Consider the following 24,290-nt stretch of genomic DNA (forward strand, 5'->3'; position numbering starts at 1 on the left):
CAGAGCTAATGTTATATGGTGCAATAGTTTGCGAATATTTATAAATACGTCCTCGTACTTATGAATATTTAGGAAAGTTGTGTTTTTTATTTCCAAATTGTTTTTTTTCTTCTTCCCCAAAACAATTATTAAGCCCAAAAAAATTGAAAGTGAGAGACAGAGGGAAAGAAAAAAATAAACAGAGTTTCTTGATACTCAAAAGCCAGAAGCGATAGAGAGAGAGAGAGGGAAACAAAGATCATCCTTTTCGTTTGTTCTTTCTTCGTGTTGATTGATTCTGTTGAATCAGAAATGGGTTTTTCATCTTCCGGCAAAAAAGGGAGAGGACACAGAAATACTATTCCGGAGAATTCGAGAGAGATTGTACAGAATATGAAGGAAATCGTGAATTGCTCCGAACAAGATATTTACGCAATGCTTGTAGAATGCAACATGGACGCTGACGAAGCCATGAGTCGTCTTCTTTCTCAAGGTTTCTTAGATAAAGTTTCTGCCTTTTTTTATGGGTTTTATAAGCTTTGAAGTTGTTTGGTTGAAAGTAAGAAGAAGAAACGAAGATGAAAGAAAGCAGATTGGTATGTTTCTTGAGTTTTATGGGAACTGAAACCTTATGCTAGTGATTCTTGCCTCTGAGTTTTCTTTGCTCGTTAGTTGATTGCTGATAATGCTGCTTCGATTACTTGTTCAGGTAGGTTTCAAAAAGTGAAGAGTAAACGAGAAAAGAAGAAAGAGGTTTGTGTGTACTACTATATAGATTTTTGTGTCATTTCTAATGTAAAGCTTGAACCTTTTTAAGTCTTATTTGCTTATTTTTCCCAGGCCAAAGACGCATCAGAGTTTCATAGTGGTAGCAACCGGTATCGCGAATTTAAGAATGGCCGTGATTATTATGTTGATCAAAGTAGAGGAAACAAGCTTAACTCTTATGGTACTGAGATGCATAAAACCTATCTTTCCTTCTGTTAATAGTGGTTCTGTATTTCAAACAAATGTCTAAAGTTATATCAATGGGTTTGGTTCAGATACGAGTAATGTGCAAGGAATTCGTAATCATTTGGCTAGTTCATCTACTACAGCCGATATTCTTGGTCTCAGTCCTCCATTGAACAGGTTTAATCTCTTGTAAATGCTTTAATTTTGTCAATTGATGAAATGGATGGAAGTTAATGACAGGTTTACCTTCACTTGCTTGCTTGTAACATGACACGTTATCTCTGTCTTTACAGTGCTGTGTCAAATGTTGAAACTACGAGAGTGCCAACAAACTCAGGTGAAACAGTTCCTTCTTTATCCGTGCCATCTTCTAGGTTCATAACTGCTTGGGGATGTGGTACCTCTGGTCAGAGAACAATGGCTGATGTTGTGAAGATGGGTTCAGCTTCACCAAAAGAGAGTGTAACTAAAGCTCCTGTCAAGGATGTACATGAGAATCCAGTTGTTCCTAATCAATTCTCTAACTCATTTATTGAGTCTGCTGCTAGAAGAGATCAACTTCAAGAATCTGCTTCAGTATCCACCCAAATGTCTAATGACAATTACAATAACAAAAACGATGAGACTTACCAAGTGAAAAGATGTTCTTTTGAGAACAATCGAAGTGAGAATATTTTACTCTTCTGAAACCTGCTATGTTTTCTTTTCCTGATACTGTTGTTTCATGCTCCCTTTGTTCTTATTTCAGCCAAAGATCCTTTCGCGCCAGCAAATTTAGACCAATATATTAACGAGTTAAAGAAATTGAGATTTGGACGTTTTGGTTCTGGGATAAATGGATCTGGCGAACATAGCAGTCTCCCATCACAGTTCTTGAATGATGACTCAGAAGATATATCCGGTTTTGCAGATGATTTGTCTCTCAGACGCCTGAACTTAAGGTAAGCCTTTTTTATCTGCTCTTCTAGCTTTATCCATTTTAATGATCTAAAGATCTCATAAACATTTTCACACAGAGATGGTGAGTGCCATGAAGAGGAACAACAACAACCAAGGATGAATGTTGCAAATGAACAAATGGCATATGAAATCAACTGTGATCAGACAGAACCTATTCAAGAAAACCAGTACACGTCTTCATCTGCTACAGATTTCTCATTTTATAATAGTCAGCTGTTCAATCCTGTGACGGCTCCTTCAGAACGAAGTCTTCAGATGCAAAGTTTGAATACCTTCCCTGACACTATGGTAACAGAAAAACTGCTAACTTTATTGTTTCTTCCACTCCATCTTAATTCACAACTTCTCAAGCTATATATAAGAATGCTAATTTCTCTGAATCAAACCAACAATTCCATTGTGTCATAGTATAAGATACTCTTCAGCTTAAATCCATGCTTCTTTTGGCCATATGTTGTAGCATCAACAAGCATACACGAGGGAACTGGATCCTTGGTACTTGGCTTCTCCTCATAATCAGTCAATGCCTGGTGCATCTTCACTTGGTCGTAGGCTATCAGTTTCCATGACCGAGGTAACTCTACTTCTCATCTTTAAACGACTTTTCTTTACTCTCACTACTAATCGCTTCTATCTATTTACCACAGATGAACCACCTTTACTCTCAGCCTAATGTTCCTTCAGAGCATTATAGTAATATGATGAACTGTCCTTACTCTCTGCCAACACAGAGTGATACCTACGACATGCCAACATCAGCATTTCGGCAACATGGTGGTGGTAACAACAACGCCTACCATCTTCATCCTTTAGTTGCACCTCCTTTGCACAGAAACAGTTATCCATGTCTACCAACTGTCGCTGCTGGTACTTCCACTCGGAGTTCTGCTTACGGTTCCACTAATGGTTCGGCTTACGATTCTGCTTACAGTTTTGGCATGTTGAGTGATAACACTGCGAACTTGAGGTTTGAGTATGAAGATGACTTGCACACACGATTTAGCAATCACTTGGCATCACTTCAGCATCAGGTAAATCCATCACATCTCTCTTTTAAGGGTGGGAGCTTTGATTTTGTTCAGCTCTTCTCGGTTTAGTTTGTTTTTTATACTAGAACTTGTGTTTCTTCGACCTTCAGGATAGGAACTCAAATATGTGGACTCCTCAAGGACACAACGAGTCAAGAAGGAATTATTGCAGCGTATTCCCGGGTGATCAGAATCAACAGTCACTGAGTTTCAGACATAACCAACAACAAGTAGAACAAGAGGAGACTTATAGAAGAATTGGCAATGCATTTGAAAGAAGCAGTCGTTACAATGCATCTCTAGACCAACAAAACAATAGAAGAGGAGACCCATCTTACCAAACCCAACAACTGCAATGGCCAAGAAACAACTAGTAATCAAAATCAACCAATCGATTTTTTTCTGATACATTTTACTTTGACAACTTCTTATAATGGGTTTTACTTTTACTAACCCTTCTTTGTATGTAGTACTATAAAACTACATTACTCTGTTTTGTCAATATGACCATTAGAAAAGCTAAAATAATGTTTTCTGATTTCATTACTTTCGATTTTTATTTTTGTTAACGATACGAGTTTGACTTTTGTCATCATTTGTTCACTTTCACTGTTCACATTGCAACGATAGAATACTTTCATGAAACAATATCTATATGCACAAATAAAATAAATATACTTGATTCTTGTGTGATTAGAAGACAAAAATAAACATATCAATAAAACAATACTTATGAGAAAAAAAAAAGAAGACAAATACCTTTGGTATATCCTATGAACACAAATGGTGAATCTGAAAGCTGCAAATAATCATTGATAGAATAATTAAAAGTAAGCCTTGTACTTAAAATTATTAGATTCAAATATTACTAGCTATAGTAATTTACTAATTTACGATTTTTTTATAACAGTAATATACGATTTTAATCTAGAAAATCAGAAGTGGGTTTTTCTTATTTATACACTACCAATAGTATTTAGTATTTAATATGATTACTATCTTCGGCAAAACTTTGGAAAGTAGTGTTTTTTATATCCAAATTTGAACCTTTCTTTTTTCTTCCCCAAAACCATTAATAAGCCTAAAAAAATTGAAAGACAAGGACAGAGGGAAAGAACCAAAAAAAAAAAAAAAGGGTTTCTTGATACTCGAAACCAGAAGCGAGAGAAAAAAAAAAAACAGAAGCGAGAGAGAGACAGAGACAGAGAGAAACAAAGAGGATCCTTTTTCGTTGTTGAATTGCGACTGTGAAAGAAAAGAACCGTGTGTCGACGAAGTTTCTGTTGAATCAGAAATGGGTTCTTCATCGTCCGGCAAAAAACGGAAAGGACAGAGAAAGAAAGAAGAAGAAGAAGAAGAAGAAGACATTAACGTTAACTCTATCCCGGAGAATTCGAGAGAAATCGTACAGGCTATGAAGGAGATCGTGAATTGCTCCGAACAAGAGATTTACGATATGCTTGTAGAATGCAACATGAACGCTGACGAAGCCATGAATCGTCTTCTTTCTCAAGGTTTCTTCGATAAAGTTTCTGCCTTTTTTTATGGGTTTTATAAGCTTTGAAGTTGTTTCGTTGAAAGTAAGAAGAAGAAACGAAGATGAAAGAAAGCAGAGCAAAGCTTGTTTCTTTTTTCCTCTGATTGGTATGTTTCTTGAGTTTTATGGGAATTGAAACCTTGTGCTATAGAGAATCTCGTAAACCCTTTCTCTTCGCATATTCTTTGATATTGTTATGTTTCTTTGAAATTAGAGAATTAGCCTAAAATCAATTGTTACTTGATTTCTGACAATTTTGCTTCTATTACGATTCCAGATAGTTTTCAGGAAGTGAAGAGTAAACGAAACAAGAAGAAAGAGGTTTGTGTGTACTATGATATAGATTGTTGTGTAATTCCTAATGTAAAGCTTGAACCTTTTCAAGTCATATTCCACTTTTTTGCTTATCGTTCCCAGGCCAAGGAAAAGTCAAGAATGGGCGAGAGAGACGAAGGCAGTAACGTAAATGCTGATAGTGTTCCGGTGGATTTCAAAGAGGTTGTACAGAATGTGCAGGAAATTGTCAAGTGCTCAGAAGAAGAGACTAAAAAAATGCTTGTAGAATGCAACATGGATGCTGACAAAGCCGTTAATCGTCTTCTTTCTCAAGGTTTCTTCGAAACGTTTCTGCCTTTCTTTCTGGATTTTAAGCTTTCAAGTTGTTTAGTTGAAAGTAAAGTGGGAAGAAGAAATGAAGATGAAAGATTACAGAGCAAGGCTTGTTTCTTTTTCCTCTGATTGGTATGTTTCTGGAAAGAATCAAATATCAGTTCTTTCTTTGAATCTGGTTCAACATCCATGAATTTTCTTTGCGTCTGAGTTACCTCTGCCTCATGAATTCTTTTCCCTCTTGTTGATTTTTGACAATGTAATTTGTTGTTATCAAAATCATTGATAGTGTTCCGATTGAGAAGCTGTTGCTTCGATAACTTTTTCAGATAGTGTTCAGCAAGTTAAGAGCAACCAAGACGAGAAGAAAGAGGTTTGTGTATTAGAAACAGAATCTAGAGACCTTTGAGTAAAATTTCTACTGTAAAGCCTGACCCTTTTTTATGTCCTATTCCACTTACTTGCTCATTTTTCTCAGAGCTTGGACACATCGGATTCTCAAAGAGTTGATAGTAGCAACCAGAATCGTGAATTGAGGAATGGCAGTGATAATTATGTTGGTCAAGGTGGTGGAAACAAGTTTGACTCAGATGGTAATGAGATGCAGAGAACTGATCTTTTCTTCTGTTATATATCTCAAACAAATGTCTAAAGTTACCAATGGGTTTGGTTCAGAGACGAGTAATGTGCAAGGAATTCGTAATCAGTTGGCTAGTTCATCTACTACAGCCGGTATTCTTGGTCCTGGTCCTCCATTGAACAGGTTCTCTTCATGTCGTACTCGATTTAATCTATTTTAAATGCCTTTTTTTTCAATTGATATATCTGATAATTGATGAAGTGGCATAAAAGTTAGTTACAGGTTTACCTTCACCAGCTTGCTTGTAACATTACACGCTATATGTGTCTTTGCAGAAATGTATTAAATGTTGAAACTAAGAGAATGCCAAAAAGCTCAGGTGAAGCAGTTCCTTCGTTATCTGTGCCATCTTCTAGGTTGATACCTGCTTGGGGATGTGGTACCTCTGGTCAGAAAACAATGGCTGATGTTTTGAAGATGGGTTTAGCTTCATCAAACGAGAGTGTAACTAAAGCTCCTGTCAAGGATGATTGTCCCTTACCTGAGAGGCCAAATGAGTCTACTGCTAGAAGAGATCAACTTCGAGAGTCTGCATCGGTATCCAACCAAAACTTGTGCGATGATGATTTTGCTTGTCAATTGGCTAACTCAGTTATTGAGTCTGCTGCTGGAGAAGATCAACTTGGAGAGTCTACTTCAGTATCTAACCAAAATTTTCGTGATGACGACTATGGAGGCTCACAGTTGTTGTGTGACAATCACAGTAACAAAAATGATGTGACTGAATTTGAGCACAATCAAAGTGAGATTTTCTTTTTCTTCTGAGACCTGCTATGTTTTCTTTTCCTGAGAGTGTTGTTTCATGTTCCAATTGTTCCTGTTGCAGACAAAGATCCACCGGTGTCTGTTGTCACCAGTTTACTGCAACTCCCTACAGAGAATGATGAGCCGGAAGCACCGGTTAAAGAGTTACAGCATTTGAGATTTGGTAATTATGGTTCTGGGATGAATGGATCTGTTGTTGTGAAGATGGGCATAGCTTCAGTAAAAGAGAGTGTAACTAAAGGTCCTCTCAAGGATGATTGTCACTTACCTGAGAGGACAGATGAGTCTGCTGCTAGAAGGGATGAGTCTGCTTTGGTATCCAACCAAAACCTGCATGACAATTTTTCTTATTTCTCTAACTCAATTTTTGAGTTTGATGCTAGAAGAAATCAACTTCGAGAGTCTGCATCGGTATCCAAACAAAACTTGCGTGATGACGGTGTTACTTATCCATTATCTACCTCATATGATGCTAAAACAGAACAATTTCGCAAGTCTACTGCAGAATTTATCCACAACTTGCGTGTTGACGATGTTGCTTGTCCGTTGTCTAACTCATTTGTTGAGTCTGCTGCTAGAGGAGATCAATTTGGAGAGTCTACTTCTTCAATATTCAACCAAAGATTTCGCGACGATGACTTTGGAGGCTCACAGTTATTGTGTGACAACTACAATAACAAAAATGATGAGACTTACCTAGTGCAAAGACGTTCGTTTATTGAGTCTGCATCGCTATTCAAACAAAACTTGCGGGATGACAGTGTTACTTATCCATTATCTACCTCATATGATGCTGAAAGAGAACAATTTCTCAAGTTTACTCCAGAAATTATCCAAAACTTGCGCGTTGACGATCTTGCTTCTCAGTTGTCTACCTCATTTATTGAGTCTGCTGCTATTTCAGCCAAAGATCCACCAGCGTCTGTTGTCACCAGTTTACAGCAACTCTCTACAGAGAATGATGAGCCGGAAGCATCTGTTAAAGAGTTAAAGCATTTGAGATTTGGTAGTTTTGGTTCTGGGATGAATGGATCTTGCCAACCCAGCGGTCTCCCATCACGGTTCTTGGATGATGATGACTCAGAAGATATATCCGATTTTGCAGATGATTTGTCGTTAAGTTACCTGAACACAAGGTAAGCTATTTATTATCTCTCTCTAGCTTTATCCGTTTACATGATCTCATATATATTTTCACAGAGATGGTGAGTTCCATGAAGATGAAGAACAACGACTACGGATTAATGCTGCTAATGGTCAGACAGAACCTACTCAAGAAAATCAATACGAGTCTTCATCTGCTAGAGATTTCGTATTTGATACTAGGCAGCTATTGAATCCTGTGGTGGCTCCTTTAAGCCTTCAGATGCAGAATATTAATACCTTCCCTGCTATGGTAAAAGAAACTGCTAACTTTTGTTTGTTTATTCTGTTTCATCTTAATACACAACTTCAGTAGCTAAATCTTGTGCTCTATAAGAATCCTAATTTCTCTGAATCAAACCAATACTTCCCATTATGTCATAGTATAAGAGATTTCTTCATCTTCGTCTTTTTTTTGTTTGTCATACGTTGTAGCGTCAACAAGCATACACAAGGGAACCGGATCCTCAGTACTCGGCTTCTCCTCACAATCAGTCAATGCCTACTACATCTTCACTTTGTCCTAGGCTATTGGGTTCAGTGACTGAGGTAACTCTTTTTCTCATAAAGCACCTATCTTTTTCCATCTTTAAACGATTTCTCTTGACCCGTATATAGGATTCATATTTAGTATGGTTTTCATTTTTGCAGGCGCTACTAAACACTTCTATCAGTGAACCACAGATGAATCAACAAGCCATGAACAACCATTACTCTCAGCCTATTATGGTTCCTTCAGGGAATAATGGTAATATGATGAACTATCCGTACTCTCAGACAACACAGAATGGCACCTACAACATGTCACCGTCAGCATCTCACCAACATGGTGGTCGTAACAACAGCAGTTACCATCTTAGATCTTTAACTGCACCGCTTCCTCACTACAGAAACAGTGTTCTTTCTCCATCTGCTGTTCCTTTTGTTCCTTCCACTCACAGTTCCGCTTACGGTTCCACTAATGGTTCGACTCATGGTTTTGGCATGTTGAGTGATAACGCTCCAAACTTGAGGTTTGAGTATGAAGATGACTTCCACTCACAGTTTAGCAATCACTTGGCAACACTTCAGCATCAGGTAAAAAAAAAAACCATCACATCTCTCTTAGGGGTGTGAGCATTTGAAATTTTGGTTTGGTTTGAAATTTTGGTTCGGTTTTATACGAAATTTTTCCTTGTTGTGGTTCTATCTCAGAATGGGACCCCTAGTATGTGGACTCCTCAAGGACTCAACGACTCAGGAAGCACTTATTACAGGTTATACTCGGGTCCTCAGAATCAGCAGTCACAGAGTTTGAGACATAGCCAACAACAACAGCAGCAAGAACCAGAGCAGACTTATAGAAGGATTGGCTAAGAAAATGTGGCTTTTGCTGTAACTAACCCATTCTTTGTAGTATTTGTCAATGTTCCTTAGCCTTGAGAATAGCTCGAATAATAATATTTTCTGATTTTACTACATTCGATTTTATTTGTTCGTTTATAATACGTTCAACTTCTCGTCATCATTGCAACCAATACATACATGTATACGAGTAAAATAAATATTACTGATACATATGTGATTAGATGACAAAAATTGGAGCTTTACATGATTGATCTAGACTGCAACTATGAAACCTTAAAATATGTATTCCCTCTTTTCCTTAAAGATTGATGTTCTAGCTTTTGTTGTTTGTTCCACAAAAATTAATTTTCTAACATTTTTATTTTATTTTTATTGACTTATAATAATAAATTATAAATTTCAAGATACAATGATTATAAATTATTAACTTTCTTAGACTGCTATTGGTTGATAATTATTAAAAATATTTTTGATTAAAAACAATGTTAAAATAATTAAACAATGATTGAGTTCTTAATATGTGTGAAAATTCCAAAACATCAAACTATTAGAAATAGACGGAGTACTTACAATAACACACCTATAACTGTGGTTTCGTTACACGTGTTGTGAAGATGATAAGTAGGGATATGAATAACAATAGTTAGTGGTAACAATGATTACAATAATAGAACCGGCCGGCAATCAAATGTATTTGCTTAAGAAAATTGATATTTGATTTTTTATTTTTTAAATATAATGATATCCAAAATTTTATTCTAATATATTGCCATCAGTGTAATTTCAATCAAATTTTTTTCATTCACTTGATTTTTGTGATGAATTTTTCAGCGGACATATTCCTTTTGATTGTTTTTGTTTCTCAAAAATCCGAAGGTGTCAAAATTTAAATTAAAAAATAATTTGAAAAGGTGTATCTAAAAATCCAACTTTTCGAAAACCAGGCGTCATCTATATCGGAGAAAATGACACGTCGTGCCGTTTGTCTTACTCAGCCTAGATTGAGACACCATGCCGTTGACAAACAAAGTTGACCCCTTCACTTATTTTATTTTAATGCACAAATTGGTTAGTAGTGCCGTTTTTCTATGTTTATAGGATTAAACCCCTTCAAATATAACGTGAGAAACTTAATCACTTGTGTGTGTGTGTGAGATTTTTTTTTCTCCACAAAATACTTTCTTGTGTATTGCACACTAATAAAGAGTTTTTTTTTTTTTTTCTGTGCAAAACTAATAAAGAGGTTATAATCCGCTATTAGATACTCCCTCTGTTTTAATATAGTTGTCGTTCTAGGTTTATCTTTTCGTTTTAAAATACTTATCATTCTCATTTTTCAATGTATGTTTTGTCAAAAAATTCCAAATATAACTTCAATTAAACTTACACAATATATATTTAATTATATTTATTTGTAAGGTTAAAGTAGTAAATTTATAAAACTCCTTAATCTACGTAAAACAACCTAGAACGACAAGTATTTCAAAACGGAGAGAGTAGAATATTATAAAATGATCTTGATGAAAGAAATTGACAATGGAATTGAGGACATCAAGGTCATTATACTAAAGTGTAATTTTATTGGCAGAAAATTATCTATTTTTATTGGTTTTTTTTTTTTTTAAGTAAAAGAGATTGGAATTTCATGGCTCCTAAAGAAAGAGAAACGCAAGTAGATTTACAAAGACTGCTTTTTCTCAAAATATATTTTTGGTTTATTAATTTGAACTTTGGCTTTGTTATATCAGCATATAGATCATTAACTACATCAACCAAACCCCTTTGATTAAATTTTGATAGATAGGATTATGGTTCCAATTTGTAATTTACCAAGCAAGATAGGGTTCGTTAATCAAATAGATACATACAACTAAACTACAAAGTACAAGATGTATCATGTATCAGTGTCATCTCAATATTTTATTTTTCGACAATATCAATCATCTCAATAAAATATGACACATTGTACCAAAACAAAACAAAAAACCGACACAACTATCCTAATATTGTGTCAATCTCCATCCCCGCTTAATCGTTAGGTTCACTCTCTCCGCTTCGATTAATGACTAATCCCTTAAAAAATCAGTCACCCGACTACTCTCCGCTTTATTCGATTAGTTTCCGCCTAATCCGATTATTTTCCACCTATTCTTACATATCCCGATAATTTTTTTATTGCAAGTAACTTTTTTTTTTTTAATTCAAACATTTGAATTGGAAGTTTGTGATATTTTACAATAATTTATGTTCAAATTTTAATAAAAATCATAATTTTTTATTAAAAATCATAAAAATTTGCCTTAAAATATATTATTATGTGTTTACTATAATTTTAAAAACAATATAAGATTAATATATTTTTAAAATATTAAAATAACCCTAAAACTAGTCCCCGATTAATCTCCGATTTTAATCTGATTTTCCAATTAATCGCTAGACCCATACCGAACGTCCGACTAGCGCCTAACAATTTTTCAAACAAGGGTCAATCTACAAACCATTTTCTAAAATTAATCCATTACTCTAAAATGTTGTCTTTTTCGAAAACTTTAATCTTATAAATTCACAGTACTAAATATAAGCAAAAAAGCCAAATCATAACCCAAAAAAAGTACAACCTTTTGGTGGGGCTTCAGACAGAAAAAAGCTTCTTCCTTTATCCAACTCTTTTTGTCTCCACCATTATCGGAAAACCACCCTAGTTTTAACTTTCCGGTTTCCCGGCGAAAACCCAGATGGCAAACAACGGTAACGGCGATAACAACAATGACCCATTACGCCAATACTTGATTAACCGACCACCGTCTCTGTTACCATTACCGGAGAACAACGACGTCACGATTCCGATGCCAATAACACCATCGGAATTCAAAAACCGGTTAATCTTCGGTCCACTCCCTCGTTCTCAAAAAGATTCATCTCTTCTCATCGATGCTCTCTCTCTAAACCCTTCTCCGTCATCCTCTGCTACAACCTCATTCTCTGACTCCACAGACCTCCTTATCCCACTTACGGAGCCTAATAAACCGACCCGGAAACCTAAACCGACCGTCAATTTCCACCGGTCTAAAACAGCTCCTGCTATGGCTGGAATCAACGATAAATCTCACCCAAATGATCCCAAAACAGAGCAGCAATCTGATTCGAAAAAGATTGTAAAACAAGCTATTGCTTTGCTTGTTGTGTATCTCTCTTTAGGTGTGTTCATCTATTGGTTGAATCGAGATAGCTACAATGTGAAGAAGACTCATCCTGTTGTTGATGCTTTGTACTTTTGTATTGTTACAATGTGTACAATTGGGTATGGAGACATTACGCCGGATAGCGTGGTGACGAAGCTGTTTTCGATCTTGTTCGTGCTCGTTGGGTTTGGTTTTATGGATATATTGCTTAGTGGAATGGTTACTTATGTTCTTGATCTTCAAGAAAACTATATGTTAGAAACTGCGAGGAATGAAAGCTTGAACTTGAATGACCGGGAGAAAGCGAAATCGTATATAATTGATGTCAAGAAAGGGAGGATGAGGATTAGGTTGAAAGTTGGGTTGGCATTGGGTGTTGTGGTGTTATGCCTTGGATTTGGTGTTTTGATTATGCATTTTGTTGAGGAAATCGGGTGGTTGGATTCGTTTTATTTCTCGGTTATGTCGGTTACTACGGTTGGGTATGGTGATCGGGCTTTTAATACATTGCCCGGTAGGCTTCTTGCTGCGATATGGTTGCTGGTGTCTACTTTAGCTGTTGCTCGAGCGTTTTTGTATTTGGCTGAAGCAAGAGTTGATAAGAGGAATAGGGAGCGGGCGAAGAAGGTGCTTGGCGAAAACATGTCTATCTCTCAGTTCTTTGATGCGGATATCGACTACAATGGCTGCGTGAGGTACTCATCTTTTAAATCAATGACTACAATAATTCTGTTGGATTCTCGGGTTTATGCGTGTTTTCTTGAACTCGAGGACTCATATTCAAAGATTGTGTTTACAAAAGTTTTGAAATTGCCCACATTCATTTTATCCTCCAAGTTCTTGAACTAGTTGATTGTTGATTCCTAGATATCAATTCATTTCTTTAGTTAGATTCAATTCCATTAGCTTAAGAAAACTACTCTCATTCGTCTTTGTTATTCACTTATTTTGCTTATCAATTCCCATGCTTTTCACCCATTTCCTTATATGATTTTCCCGTTGATTACGTTTAATGCATTCCCATTCCTTAGAATGCATCAAAAGTGTAGTTCTTTGATATTAGTCCTCAAGTTTCATTATTGTTTCCAGGTTCTTGGAATCATTAGCTTCACAAATTTTGGATTATCGTGTTTAAACGTGCTTTCTTGAACTCAAGGATCCACATCCATTGTGTGTTCACATTTTGAAATATCCAACACTTGCACTGTTTATTCTTTCCAAGTTCTTGAACTAGTTGATTACTCGATATCGAAGCATTTCTCTCATAAGATTCAATTCCATTGGCTTAAGATTTTAGTAGATTTGTATACCCTAATTACCTAAATCACGGTTCTGGTCTATTATCTAAGATGCCCTGAACATCTTTGACCAGTATCATGACCAGTAGTTTAAATCTTCTAATAAGCTTTTTCATTTTGCAGTAAAGCAGAGTTTGTGATATACAAACTAAAGAAGATGGAGAAAATAACCGATAAGGACATTAACCCGATCGGTTTCCAGTTTGACAAGCTTGACCGAACCAATAGTGGAAGGATTACACTTTTAGATCTCTTGGAAACCAGCACCGACGATTTATCCACTGCAACTTCTATTTAAGAACACACAGTACAACATGATTGAAGATGACAATGAAAAATATGTGGTTTACAGTTTAGTTGAACCAAGATGGTGATGAGTATGAAGGAATAGAATGTGTCACCTTCTCCTCCAAGGACCAAGATGATGATGAGTATGAATAAATTTGATTTTCATGTTTCCTTTGGTGGACTTTGGTTTGATGGCTTGGATCTAGAGTATATAGTTAAAGGGTTTCGTTCATATGTATATTCCTAATTTCTGATTGATACTTCAATTTGATTAAATTTGTTAACAAATTTCGAAAAAGAGTAAATGTTAATGTAAAGGTTTGATTTTTATTTGTTACTCACTATATATTCTTAAGTACTTGTATTGTTTGTAAAAAAAAAGCCAATATACAGTATTTATAACTTTTTATTGATTATCTATTCATATTATATATGTCAAAAATATTAATTTTAATAAAATAAATTTGAAGTATATAATTTAAGTTGTGCATAGCACTAGCATGGATCTTTAGGTAGTTATATATATTATTGATAGATTGTGGTTCCAAAGTATAATTTACCAGCAACATAGGGTTCGTTAAACAAATACTAGCTACAAGTCAACAATAAACCATCATGTATCAATCATCTCAATATTTTATTTCACGACAATTATTAATCATCTCAATAAAATAAGACACATTGTAGTAAAAAAAAAAAAAAAAAAAACAAAACATTATATGTCGGAAAACCACCCTAGTTTAAAAATCTCTCAACTTTCCAGTTTCCCGGCGAAAACCCAGATGGCTCACGACGGTAACGGCGATAACAACAATGACCCATTACACCAATACCTGTTACCATTACCGGAGAACAACGACGTCATGCCAATGACTCCATCAGAATTCAAAAACCGATTACTCTTCGGCCCATTCTCTCCGTCATCTTCCAATTCCACAGACCTCCTTATCCCACCAACGGGACCTAATAAACTAACCCGGAAACCTAAATCTTCCCACAATCTCCACCGGTCTAAAACAGCTCCTGCTATGGCTGCAATCAACGATGTATCTCACCCAAATGATCAGAGAACAGAGCAATCAAATTCGAAATCCATTGTAAGACAAGCTCTTGCTTTGTTCGTTGTGTATCTCTCTGTAGGTGTGCTTATCTATTGGCTGAATCGAGATAACGACAATGTGAATCAGACTCATCTTGTTGTTGTTGCTCTGTACTTTTGTATTGTAGCAATGTGTGGAGTTTTAATTGTGCATTTTGTTGAGAAAATCGGGTGCTTGGATTCGTTTTATTTCTCGGTTATGATGGTTACAACAGTTGGGTATGGTGACCAGGCTTTTAATACATGGCCCGGTACGCTTCTTGCTGCGATTTGGTTGCTTGTGTCTACTTTAGCTATTGCTCGAGCGTTTTTTTAGTTGGCTAAAGCAAGAGTTGATAAGAGGAATAGAGAGCGGGCCAAGAAAGTGCTTGGTGAAACCATGACCATCTCTGAGTTCTTTGCTGTAGATATTGACAACAATGGTTGCTTGAGGTATGCTTTGATTCATGCACCAAAAGTTTTGTTTTTTGATGTTAGTCCTCAAGCTTCATTCTAGTTCAAGTTCTAGAAATCATTAGTTTCTAAGATTCTTGAATCTGTTGGATTCTCGGGTTTATGTGTGTTTTCTTGAACGAGGACTCATATTCAAAGATTTTGTTTTGCTTTGGACGAAACTAATATTACTTGTTGTGGTTTCGGGCCTGCGGAAATTACTGGTTTTGGCCCAAAACCTCCTGGAATCCAAAAAAAAAAAAAAAGTTTTGAAATTTCCCTCAATTCCCACCATTTTATCTTTTCCAAGTTTTTGAACTAGTTGATTTGTATAAATAACGGTTGTGATCTACTAGATGCCCTGAATGGCATTGACTAATATCATGTGATCTTTGGTCCACTGATTCTCTTGGTTTTATCAGTATCAATGAATCTTCTACAATGCTTTTTCTTTTTTGCAGTTTAGCAGAGTATACAATATACAAACTAGAGCAGATGGAGAAAATAACTCAAAGGATACTATACAAATTTGTAACCAGTTTAACAAGCTTGACCAAACCGATAGTGGAACGATCACTCTTTTAGATCTCATGCAAACCAGCACCGGTGATTTATCCACTGCGATTTCTGTTTAGTTAACACACATTACAACATGCATATGATTGAAGATGACAATGGGAAATCCGTGGTTTTCGGTTTAGTTGATCCATTTTAAAATTTGTTTTTTCTTGCCCTTTTCTTATGGCAGAAATTGTCACCTTCTCTCCCAAGATGATGATGAGCATAAAGAAGTTTGATTTTCGTGTTTCCTTTGGTGGATTTCGGTTTGATGGCTAGGATCAAGAGTTATATGTTTCTTTCATGTGTATGTATTATGATTGACTCCGGTTTGAATTTTTTTAGAAAGAGTGTTAATGTAAATGTAAAGATTTGATATTTGTTTTTAACAAAAACAAAAAAAGATTTGATATTTGTTACTCCATTACATTAAGTTTTACTCTCTCCGTTTCACAAAGAGTGTCGTTTTAAGGTTTTATCTTTGTTTCACAAAAAGTGTCGTTTTATATTTTCAATACAAAATATTGAATAAAAATCCACTTTTAACCCTATTTCTTTAATGCATTAATAAGAAAGCTAATTTTGTTTAGTGTATTAATAAAGGTATAATAGAAATTTTAATAGTTTTTTTAATATGTGTGAAAAAATGTAAAATGACACTCTTTGTGAAACAGAGTTTTAGTGGATTTATTTATATATTTCATCAATTTTGAGATTTTTTTTTTATTTTTCCTATGTTGCACATACCTATCAAGAAACCTGTTCAACTATGGCATAGGTCAACAATCTCATTCTCAAATCTTACCAAAAAAAAAACAATCTCATTCTCAATTTCTCATATCTTATAGAATCTATTTATTTTAGCATTTAATAGATTTTTATGGTTTCAAATACTCCCTCCATCATAAAAAATTTATCTTACAAAGATAAAAGTTTTGTGTTTCCAATGTCAAATTTAAAATAGTTTATCTATTTTACCCTTATTAAACAACAATAAATAATATACTCTTTAAAATATGTTAAAAGGTTGAAAGGTTAAAATTATCATTATACATTATTTCTTAAAAAATATAAAATTTTAAAAAATCTATCTTTATGGGATGGAGGAAATAATATATATCATGATTTATCAACCATGACAATTATTCAAAGTTTCAAACAAATTTGTGCATCTTTAAAGATAGTGAAAGAAAAATCCTACTCAACAACAAAAAATCTTGAAGAAGTTTGGTACATCCGTACATATTCCACGAAATTGGTCGTAAATTTCAACTGCGAACATATATTTTTTAATCTCTTATAGACAGAGAGGTTGACTGCTTACTTTGGTAATTTACAGAACTGAAATTATACTAAACCTCTTGGATATGTAGATGCGAGATTAGACACAAAGGTTACTGCAAATTCAGCAGTAAACAACAAGTGTATAAAATATACTATTACACTTCTGCTTCTATAGTTTTTATACAATTATACTATGAAAAAGAAAATTAATATTCAGTCGTAAGAAATAAAAACAGATAAAACAGACTATACATTTGAGGGTTGTAAATCCATTCATATGTTTTGGCTCGCGATGATATCAATATAACAAAAAAATACACTTCCTTATATTGTTATTTTCTGTTTAAAACCTTGAACCATTTATATTGTCAGGGAAAACAAATCTACAACGGAAAAATAAAATGGTCTAATTCGTGAATGGATTAATTGTTCGGTGCATTGCATTCATTCAAACAACTACTCGTAATTATTGAAGTTTTGGTCCTTTGAGAATCATGACTAAGTTGCTTTCTTTGGGCCATCGAGAATGTGGAATAGTTGTTTTGTCTCAAAAACGTTTTTCATCATTATGCACTTTTTCGAAAACATTAGAATTGCAATTTAAATTTTTATATCTATCCTTTTTTTCTCTAATTCTTATACCTATCTATCAGCTACATGCATGATGCTTTTCTTTTCTTTTTGGTCAGAGCTACATGCATGAAGCTGTAATTCGTAATTTGAACTAAAAATCCAAACACGAGAGCAATTTATATATAAGGTATACAATTATTATATAGGTGTTAAATCTATAAAAAGAAGCATAAATTTCTTTTGACCGTACCTATGTAAAGTCAATTTATGTTCACTTCTCATTGTCTTTTTCGGTTAGGAATCATGTCTCTCTTTTCTTATTTATTTTTTTTCCCGAAATAAAATTATTTTGTCTTGTTGACAAAAAATTGTATTAAATATTAAAAACATCATTACAAATAAAGATATCTATAATAGATCTGACCATATTAATTATTTTTAATGATTTTTTTTGTGCTTGAGGAAAGTTCTAATGTGAAAACTGAAAATAGATTCTGCAGCGTGAATCGTGATGACGTTGGTAAATCGTCAGTATTTCGATCATAACTCTCTTCTCAACAGATAAAATTTAAACCTATACTAGAATAGACGATCATAATGCAAAATAATTCATATAATTCTTTTTTCTTTTAACGTCCTCGTTATTAAACCAAGTTTAATCCCATACAATTTATAATAAGGATTTAGGCATCGTTTGGGAAATTTAATTTTGTATATTATCATAAAAATCATTACAAATTTTTTTATAAATTTTCATGTAAAGGTTCTAACAAACGTCGAAATTATACGGAAATTTAAAGTAATGTATAATATTTGTCACATTTGCACCTTGACTTTAAATCTTAAATTAATAAATTAACGTCTGATATTTATTAGGGTTTGAGAAAGAACACAATCCAGTAGTCCACCACGTGCCAGGTCATGTGTCGGTTACGGTCAAATGCCGGTGCCAATAATTACACGTGTCATACTAATAACCCCACAATTCTCTTTGACACTTTGACTTGGCTCTTGCTTTTCACACAAAGATGACCGACGACTCACTATTTCCGGTTACCGGTTAACCCTTAGTTATCATCATCGCCTTGTTCCACAACAAACCTTGTTCCCACCTTATTCCAAATCTAAAAAATGGTAAATATTAACTTTTAAGTTCTTATTTTAAGGGCCCAAAAAAAAGTATTACCCAAAAAGAACCCGAACATCTTTGAAATGGTCAATATCAACTTTTCAGGTCTTACTATAAGGTCCAAAAGAAAGTAGTATACTAAAATAACCCAAATTTGTAAAAAAGTTATTTCATGATTTTTTTTTTCTTGGGTCAGAGTCAGAAAATGAATAGGGACTTAAAAGACGTTTATTTATGGTAAAAACCGTAAAATGGCTTTTTCTTTTATGTTCATGTTCACATTAAACGTTTAAGAAACAAAATGACAAGAAGTATATGTTTCCTCACTCGAGGCCACTTTTTGTAACTCTCGATTTGGGAGGTAAAATGCTTTTTGTCAACTCAACTTTATAAAAGTTATCAATATTTTTAATATAGAAAAAGTCATTCAAACCCCAAAACTCTTTTTGAATCATTCACACCTCAATATACACTCTTTCATTCCTTAGATTTGTATATATCTAAGACCAAAAAAAGTATGCTAAAACGCCATTTACTATATTTATTCAACAAGACATATTAAATAATATATATTTTTTCAAAAGGCATAAATAAGAGAAGACCCAAAAGTCTTAACACCAAATTTAGACCGACTAAAAAATTCATTAACGTGTAAAAAGTTCTTCTTTCTTTCTTCTTCTTCTTCACGCTCCTCTCTTTGTCATTTTCTTTTTCTTTCTTTTTGGTTTAAGATTTTTCTCTTTGTTCTTCGTCATGTCTCATGAAATCAAAGATCTTAACAACTATCACTACACTTCATCGTATAATCATTTCAATACCAATAACCAAAATATGATTAATCTCCCTTACGTTTCTGGTCCATCTACTTATAATGCAAACATGATCTCATCATCACAAGCCGGTTTTGATCTACCCTCGAAGAACTTGAGTCCTCAAGGAGCGTTCGAGTTGGGTTTCGAGCTTTCTCCATCTTCGTCCGACTTTTTTAATCCTTCCATCGATCAAGAGAACGGTTTGTATAATGCTTATAATTATAATAGTAGTCATAAGAGTCATGAAGTTGTCGGTGGAGGTTGTGCAACCATTAAGAGTGAAGTTAGGGTTTCGCCATCTCCTTCTTCAAGTGAGGCCGATCATCATCCCGGCGAAGATTCCGGCAAGATCCAGAGGAAAAGAGAAGCTGGCGATGGGGGAGAAGATGATCAACGTTCTCAGAAAGTGTAAGTTTCATAAGTGTTTTCCTAATTAAATTATTTAGTTAAGCAAAAAAGATATATTTAGAATTCACATGAATGATCAAACTTAACTTTTTTCTTTGTTTTTATTCACCAAAAAAAAAAAAATCTTCTATTCTTCTCTAATCTTAATTACGTGAAGAGAAAAAACCCATTTTTTGTTTTTCACTTTCAGGCCCAAATTAATCAAAAATCGTTTTCTTGAAAATTATTTTCTTGTAAACTAACTGAACAATATTGATTTCAATGTATTTTACCCAAACATAAAGTATAGAGTTTGCATGACATAAAATGACATCTTTAAGAAAACACGATCGAGATCTTAATTTTGATGAAACTATATATTTACTTGTGAATATTCAATTTTACATTTTTATGTTTTTTTTGATAATAAACTTTTATATGTTTAGGTGGAATTTAAGTTCCATAACTGAAAGAATGACAACTCAAGTTATTTCGTTTATATTTTTCTGTAATACATAATTTAATAGTACTGAGTATTGGGCTTCTGTCCTGATATTTTTTTTTCAAAGATTATTAATTCCATTGTTCGTACCTATAATTATTGATGTATAAATCTTATCCTAAAGAAACCACTTAAACAAAAAGACGTGTCCCATTTTTTTTTTTTTTTGGCAGACTATCACCTTAAGATTATTGTATTTCTTGTGTCCTATGTCCTAACAATCATTTGATGCTTATCATTATTTAATAGTAAAGTTCAATGAATCGAAGTCAAATGTACGGTACGGTGCCATTAATTAGAGAGGACCAACCTAATTAAGAATTAATTTAATGAGTAACATATGGTTCATCAGAGTTAAAACAAAGAAGAAAGAGGAGAAGAAAAAAGAGCCACGAGTCTCGTTTATGACTAAGACCGAAATTGATCATCTCGAAGACGGCTATCGTTGGAGAAAGTACGGCCAAAAAGCAGTCAAAAACAGTCCTTATCCGAGGTAATTTAATCGGTCATCATATGATAGTATATTTTTTAATAAAGGTTTTAATTAGTTGATTATTACATACGAAAGAAATAGATAAATACTACGCAAAATGTTGAAAATATAGTTTTGAGTTTAGTTTTGGCTTATAGATTCTTAATAATGTTAATCATTTTTTTTTTTTTTGGTAGGAATAATGTTAATCATTTTTCAATCAAACTAGTTTCTTTTAACGTTTTTTTTTTTAAAAAAATTTTTGAAAAACTAAGACCAACTTAACTTTTTTTTTCTTTTTTCTTTTTCTTATGGCTAAGAATTCCTTATTTCTTGGATTTTACATTTACTTTTCTGTTTCAAACATTTTTAATGTTTGTATATAAAAATTCTGGAACAAGAAATTTTCTTAAATTATTATGATGATTGTTCAGATTGACGAATGATTATTCAATTTAATTATTCTTCTAAACGTTTCAGTTTTTATCATTCAAAAAACACAATGATAAAGAAATATTAGTCAAGTTCTTTGTGAAATTTCCTCTATTTACCACTCATTTAAGATTTGGATTCTGACATTGTTTGAAAGTCTTATCAATTTTATTTATAACAAAGAAGAAAATATTAATTTTGTAACCGACATTATATACAAGTCACATGCTAAAACAATATACTATACGTCATTTACGTGAACAGGAGTTATTATAGATGCACGACGCAGAAGTGCAACGTGAAGAAGAGAGTGGAGAGATCTTACCAAGATCCAACGGTCGTGATCACAACCTACGAGAGTCAACACAACCATCCTATCCCCACCAATCGCCGCACGGCAATGTTCTCTGGAACCACCGCATCTGATTATAACCCATCGTCATCTCCAATATTCTCCGATCTCATCATCAATACTCCAAGAAGCTTTTCAAATGATGAACTCTTCCGTGTGCCATACGCTAGTGTGAATGTAAACCCTAATTATCATCAACAGCAACAGGGATTCCATCAACAGGAGAGTGAGTTCGAGCTCTTGAAGGAGATGTTTCCTTCGGTTTTCTTCAAGCAAGAGCCTTGATGATATAATAGAATACTGAAACAAATTTTCTTTTCCTTTTTGCTAAGAAATATAGAAACAACTTGGATGCATAATAAGTGATAGTGTTATTTATTTTTGCATGTATATATTATACATGTTTTTGTAACTAGCTATAGGATATACTGTAGTAATTACGCATAATATGGAGTCCCTCCGAATTATTACAATAATTTCTTTTATGGAGTAATTTTGTTACATTCATGTATATGGAAGCAAAGATCCTTCGTGGGTCTCTCTTTTTCATTACTTGCTTTATTTATGACATAACTTCATATCTAAAATATAGTCGAATAGCAAATAAAACGTTTTGGATAAACAAATTTAGGCTAAAAGGTTTAGAACGAACTTAACTATATTTGATCATGCACAACCTCACCTAAAATATAAAATGTATCAGTGGAATAATGAACTAAAATGCAGTTGTACCTTTTAAAACATATCTTAATATTGAATACGATTTGTACCAAATCACTCACTCATCTCAAGTCTCAACAAATAATTGGTTTTTTACTAGGAAGTTATTTTTAATGTCCTACGTCTCATGCCTCCGACCGTTTATTGATTATGCGTAAGAATTAAGGAACCAACCTAACGAATTTGATCATACATATTAGATAGATTTGAATACAATTAATTTAATACTATTTGTTAATATAAAGGACACATTATCCCTCTTGGAGTATCATGTAAGGGATGTGACCAGTTAGTTGCTTGACAAGTCCATCTTGAGTTCAAGACATGTTTGATCCACTAACCACAATAGTTTAATACTTACGATCGACAATTATTTTCCATATTGTCAGAAGAGATAATACGAGAAATTATTTGAATTCTTCTTATTTAGTTTTCAAGTTTGACATTATTGCATCGAATACGAGTTGTTCGTCTACAATATCCACAGATTTTCTGGTGAAATCCACCGAATTGAACTGGATTTTCATCTAAATTTCAAGTTTGTGAGTTATTTCTAAGTTTATATACACCAAGTATTTGAAGTTGTTAATTATGGTTGTCGCTTCAAAATCTAAATATCACTTACGAAAGAAAATTAGGATACCAATTATGCCGATATCCTTAGAAAATATCACTTGATCACTTGGATCTAGGTTCTTAGAATCACTCTCGAAAATAAAATATGCAAAAGCCTTAACAAATGGCACTATCCAAAATAGAAATGCTTCTATACTGAGCCTACTTGTGAATCCATGTACTGTTTGAATCCAAATAAACTGAAAACGTAGACATCTACGAAGGCACAAATTCGATTCATGTCGAGGAAAATAATTTCTCAAAAACTGATTCTTGTTCAATAAAGACCATCTCCATCCACCGTATCTCACAAGAGATTTGACCAATTAAAAAATAAAAAGTAATATTAAAGTTGGAGAGAGGTTTTTTTTTTTTGTTTTTTTTTGTTTTTTGGGCAAAGCAGTTGGAGAGAGGTTAAGAAACTTTTTTTAGTTGAGAAACTTTAAGAAATGTTTCTGAACACATGTCCTTTTATAATTGGGTATATATTTTTTTATGATTTAATCTTTAATTTAATAATAATATTATACTAAAATTATTAAAATAATATATTTTTAGAAACTGATAGGATTTCTACCGATTGCTTTAAGTTTAGTCCATTTAGAGCATCTCCAAAGGAGATCTCAAATCCTTAAATATAAGGTTTTTTGGTTTTTCAAAGGCAACCTCAAAACCTCAAATTTTAAGGTTTTAAATAGTGAAATCTCATATTTGAGGTTCCACTATTCAAAACCTCAAATTTGAGGTTTCATCTTTTTATTTGCATTTTGGTCCTCACAATTATTTCTATCTTATAAATATTTTGACTAATTTGTTATTTTAACATATTAAGCCTTAAAATTTTATGGCAATAAACGAAAATACTTGATTTCAATAATTAGTATCTCATAATCTACAAATAAAAAATAAAGAGACTCATCTAACTCTTCGAAATGCATGGATTGATCATATATGGAAGCATTACGGAAATACTTAGGTTCAATAATTTGGTAATTTAGCTTTATTTTATGATTTCGTTTGTGTGTTTTATTATTGTTTTGTGCAATTCTATTTTATAACGTAATATCTTACTAATTAATATTGCTTACAATATTTTTAATATGCGTTTTATTGTTATTTATAAAAAATTTATAGTATTTTGTAATTATAATCAATAGCAAAGACTATTCTGCAAAATACAAAATATTTTGAAG

General features: G+C 33.5%; 5 protein-coding genes across 9 annotated transcripts; all 5 read left to right on the forward strand.

Annotated features, from left to right (window-relative positions):
* Positions 1 to 175: 175 nt before the first annotated feature.
* LOC9301271 lies at positions 176 to 3,445 on the forward strand. Its single transcript, XM_002863356.2, has 10 exons — positions 176 to 472; positions 689 to 732; positions 820 to 928; positions 1,023 to 1,110; positions 1,227 to 1,597; positions 1,682 to 1,874; positions 1,950 to 2,181; positions 2,354 to 2,467; positions 2,541 to 2,924; positions 3,032 to 3,445. Exons 1-10 carry the CDS (start codon positions 292 to 294, stop codon positions 3,293 to 3,295), a joined length of 1,980 nt encoding a protein of 659 aa, XP_002863402.2. The 5' UTR covers positions 176 to 291; the 3' UTR covers positions 3,296 to 3,445.
* Positions 3,446 to 4,030: 585 nt separating this feature from the next.
* LOC9299479 lies at positions 4,031 to 9,119 on the forward strand. 5 transcript variants are annotated; one of them, XM_021015895.1, is made up of 12 exons: positions 4,031 to 4,435; positions 4,736 to 4,779; positions 4,876 to 5,068; positions 5,373 to 5,440; positions 5,546 to 5,660; positions 5,743 to 5,830; positions 5,983 to 6,449; positions 6,534 to 7,608; positions 7,673 to 7,868; positions 8,051 to 8,164; positions 8,267 to 8,692; positions 8,810 to 9,119. In XM_021015895.1, the coding sequence occupies exons 1-12, from the start codon at positions 4,216 to 4,218 to the stop codon at positions 8,969 to 8,971; spliced, it is 3,168 nt and encodes a 1,055-aa protein (XP_020871554.1). In that variant the 5' UTR covers positions 4,031 to 4,215; the 3' UTR covers positions 8,972 to 9,119. The 5 variants fall into 5 exon arrangements, with proteins under 5 accessions (XP_020871554.1, XP_002863403.1, XP_020871555.1 ...); XM_002863357.2 differs by having other exon boundaries at positions 4,032 to 4,435; positions 5,397 to 5,440; XM_021015896.1 differs by having other exon boundaries at positions 4,349 to 4,565.
* A 2,432-nt stretch (positions 9,120 to 11,551) lies between these two features.
* On the forward strand, positions 11,552 to 13,810 carry LOC9299480 (two-pore potassium channel 2). Its single transcript, XM_002863358.2, has 2 exons — positions 11,552 to 12,839; positions 13,566 to 13,810. The coding sequence occupies exons 1-2, from the start codon at positions 11,698 to 11,700 to the stop codon at positions 13,738 to 13,740; spliced, it is 1,317 nt and encodes a 438-aa protein (XP_002863404.1). The 5' UTR covers positions 11,552 to 11,697; the 3' UTR covers positions 13,741 to 13,810.
* Positions 13,811 to 14,211: 401 nt separating this feature from the next.
* Positions 14,212 to 16,242, forward strand: LOC9299481 (two-pore potassium channel 2). The gene is given in 3 exon segments (XM_021015635.1): positions 14,212 to 15,261; positions 15,723 to 15,772; positions 15,775 to 16,242. Coding segments are annotated over 3 exon segments (984 nt in total). The 5' UTR covers positions 14,212 to 14,449; the 3' UTR covers positions 15,897 to 16,242.
* A 3,024-nt stretch (positions 16,243 to 19,266) lies between these two features.
* On the forward strand, positions 19,267 to 22,273 carry LOC9299482 (probable WRKY transcription factor 8). The gene is made up of 3 exons (XM_002863360.2): positions 19,267 to 20,025; positions 20,859 to 20,999; positions 21,675 to 22,273. The coding sequence occupies exons 1-3, from the start codon at positions 19,559 to 19,561 to the stop codon at positions 22,045 to 22,047; spliced, it is 981 nt and encodes a 326-aa protein (XP_002863406.1). The 5' UTR covers positions 19,267 to 19,558; the 3' UTR covers positions 22,048 to 22,273.
* Positions 22,274 to 24,290: the final 2,017 nt, after the last annotated feature.

This window comes from Arabidopsis lyrata (genome assembly GCF_000004255.2).
Source record: "Arabidopsis lyrata subsp. lyrata unplaced genomic scaffold ARALYscaffold_8, whole genome shotgun sequence".
NCBI classification, from domain to species: Eukaryota; Viridiplantae; Streptophyta; class Magnoliopsida; order Brassicales; family Brassicaceae; genus Arabidopsis; species Arabidopsis lyrata.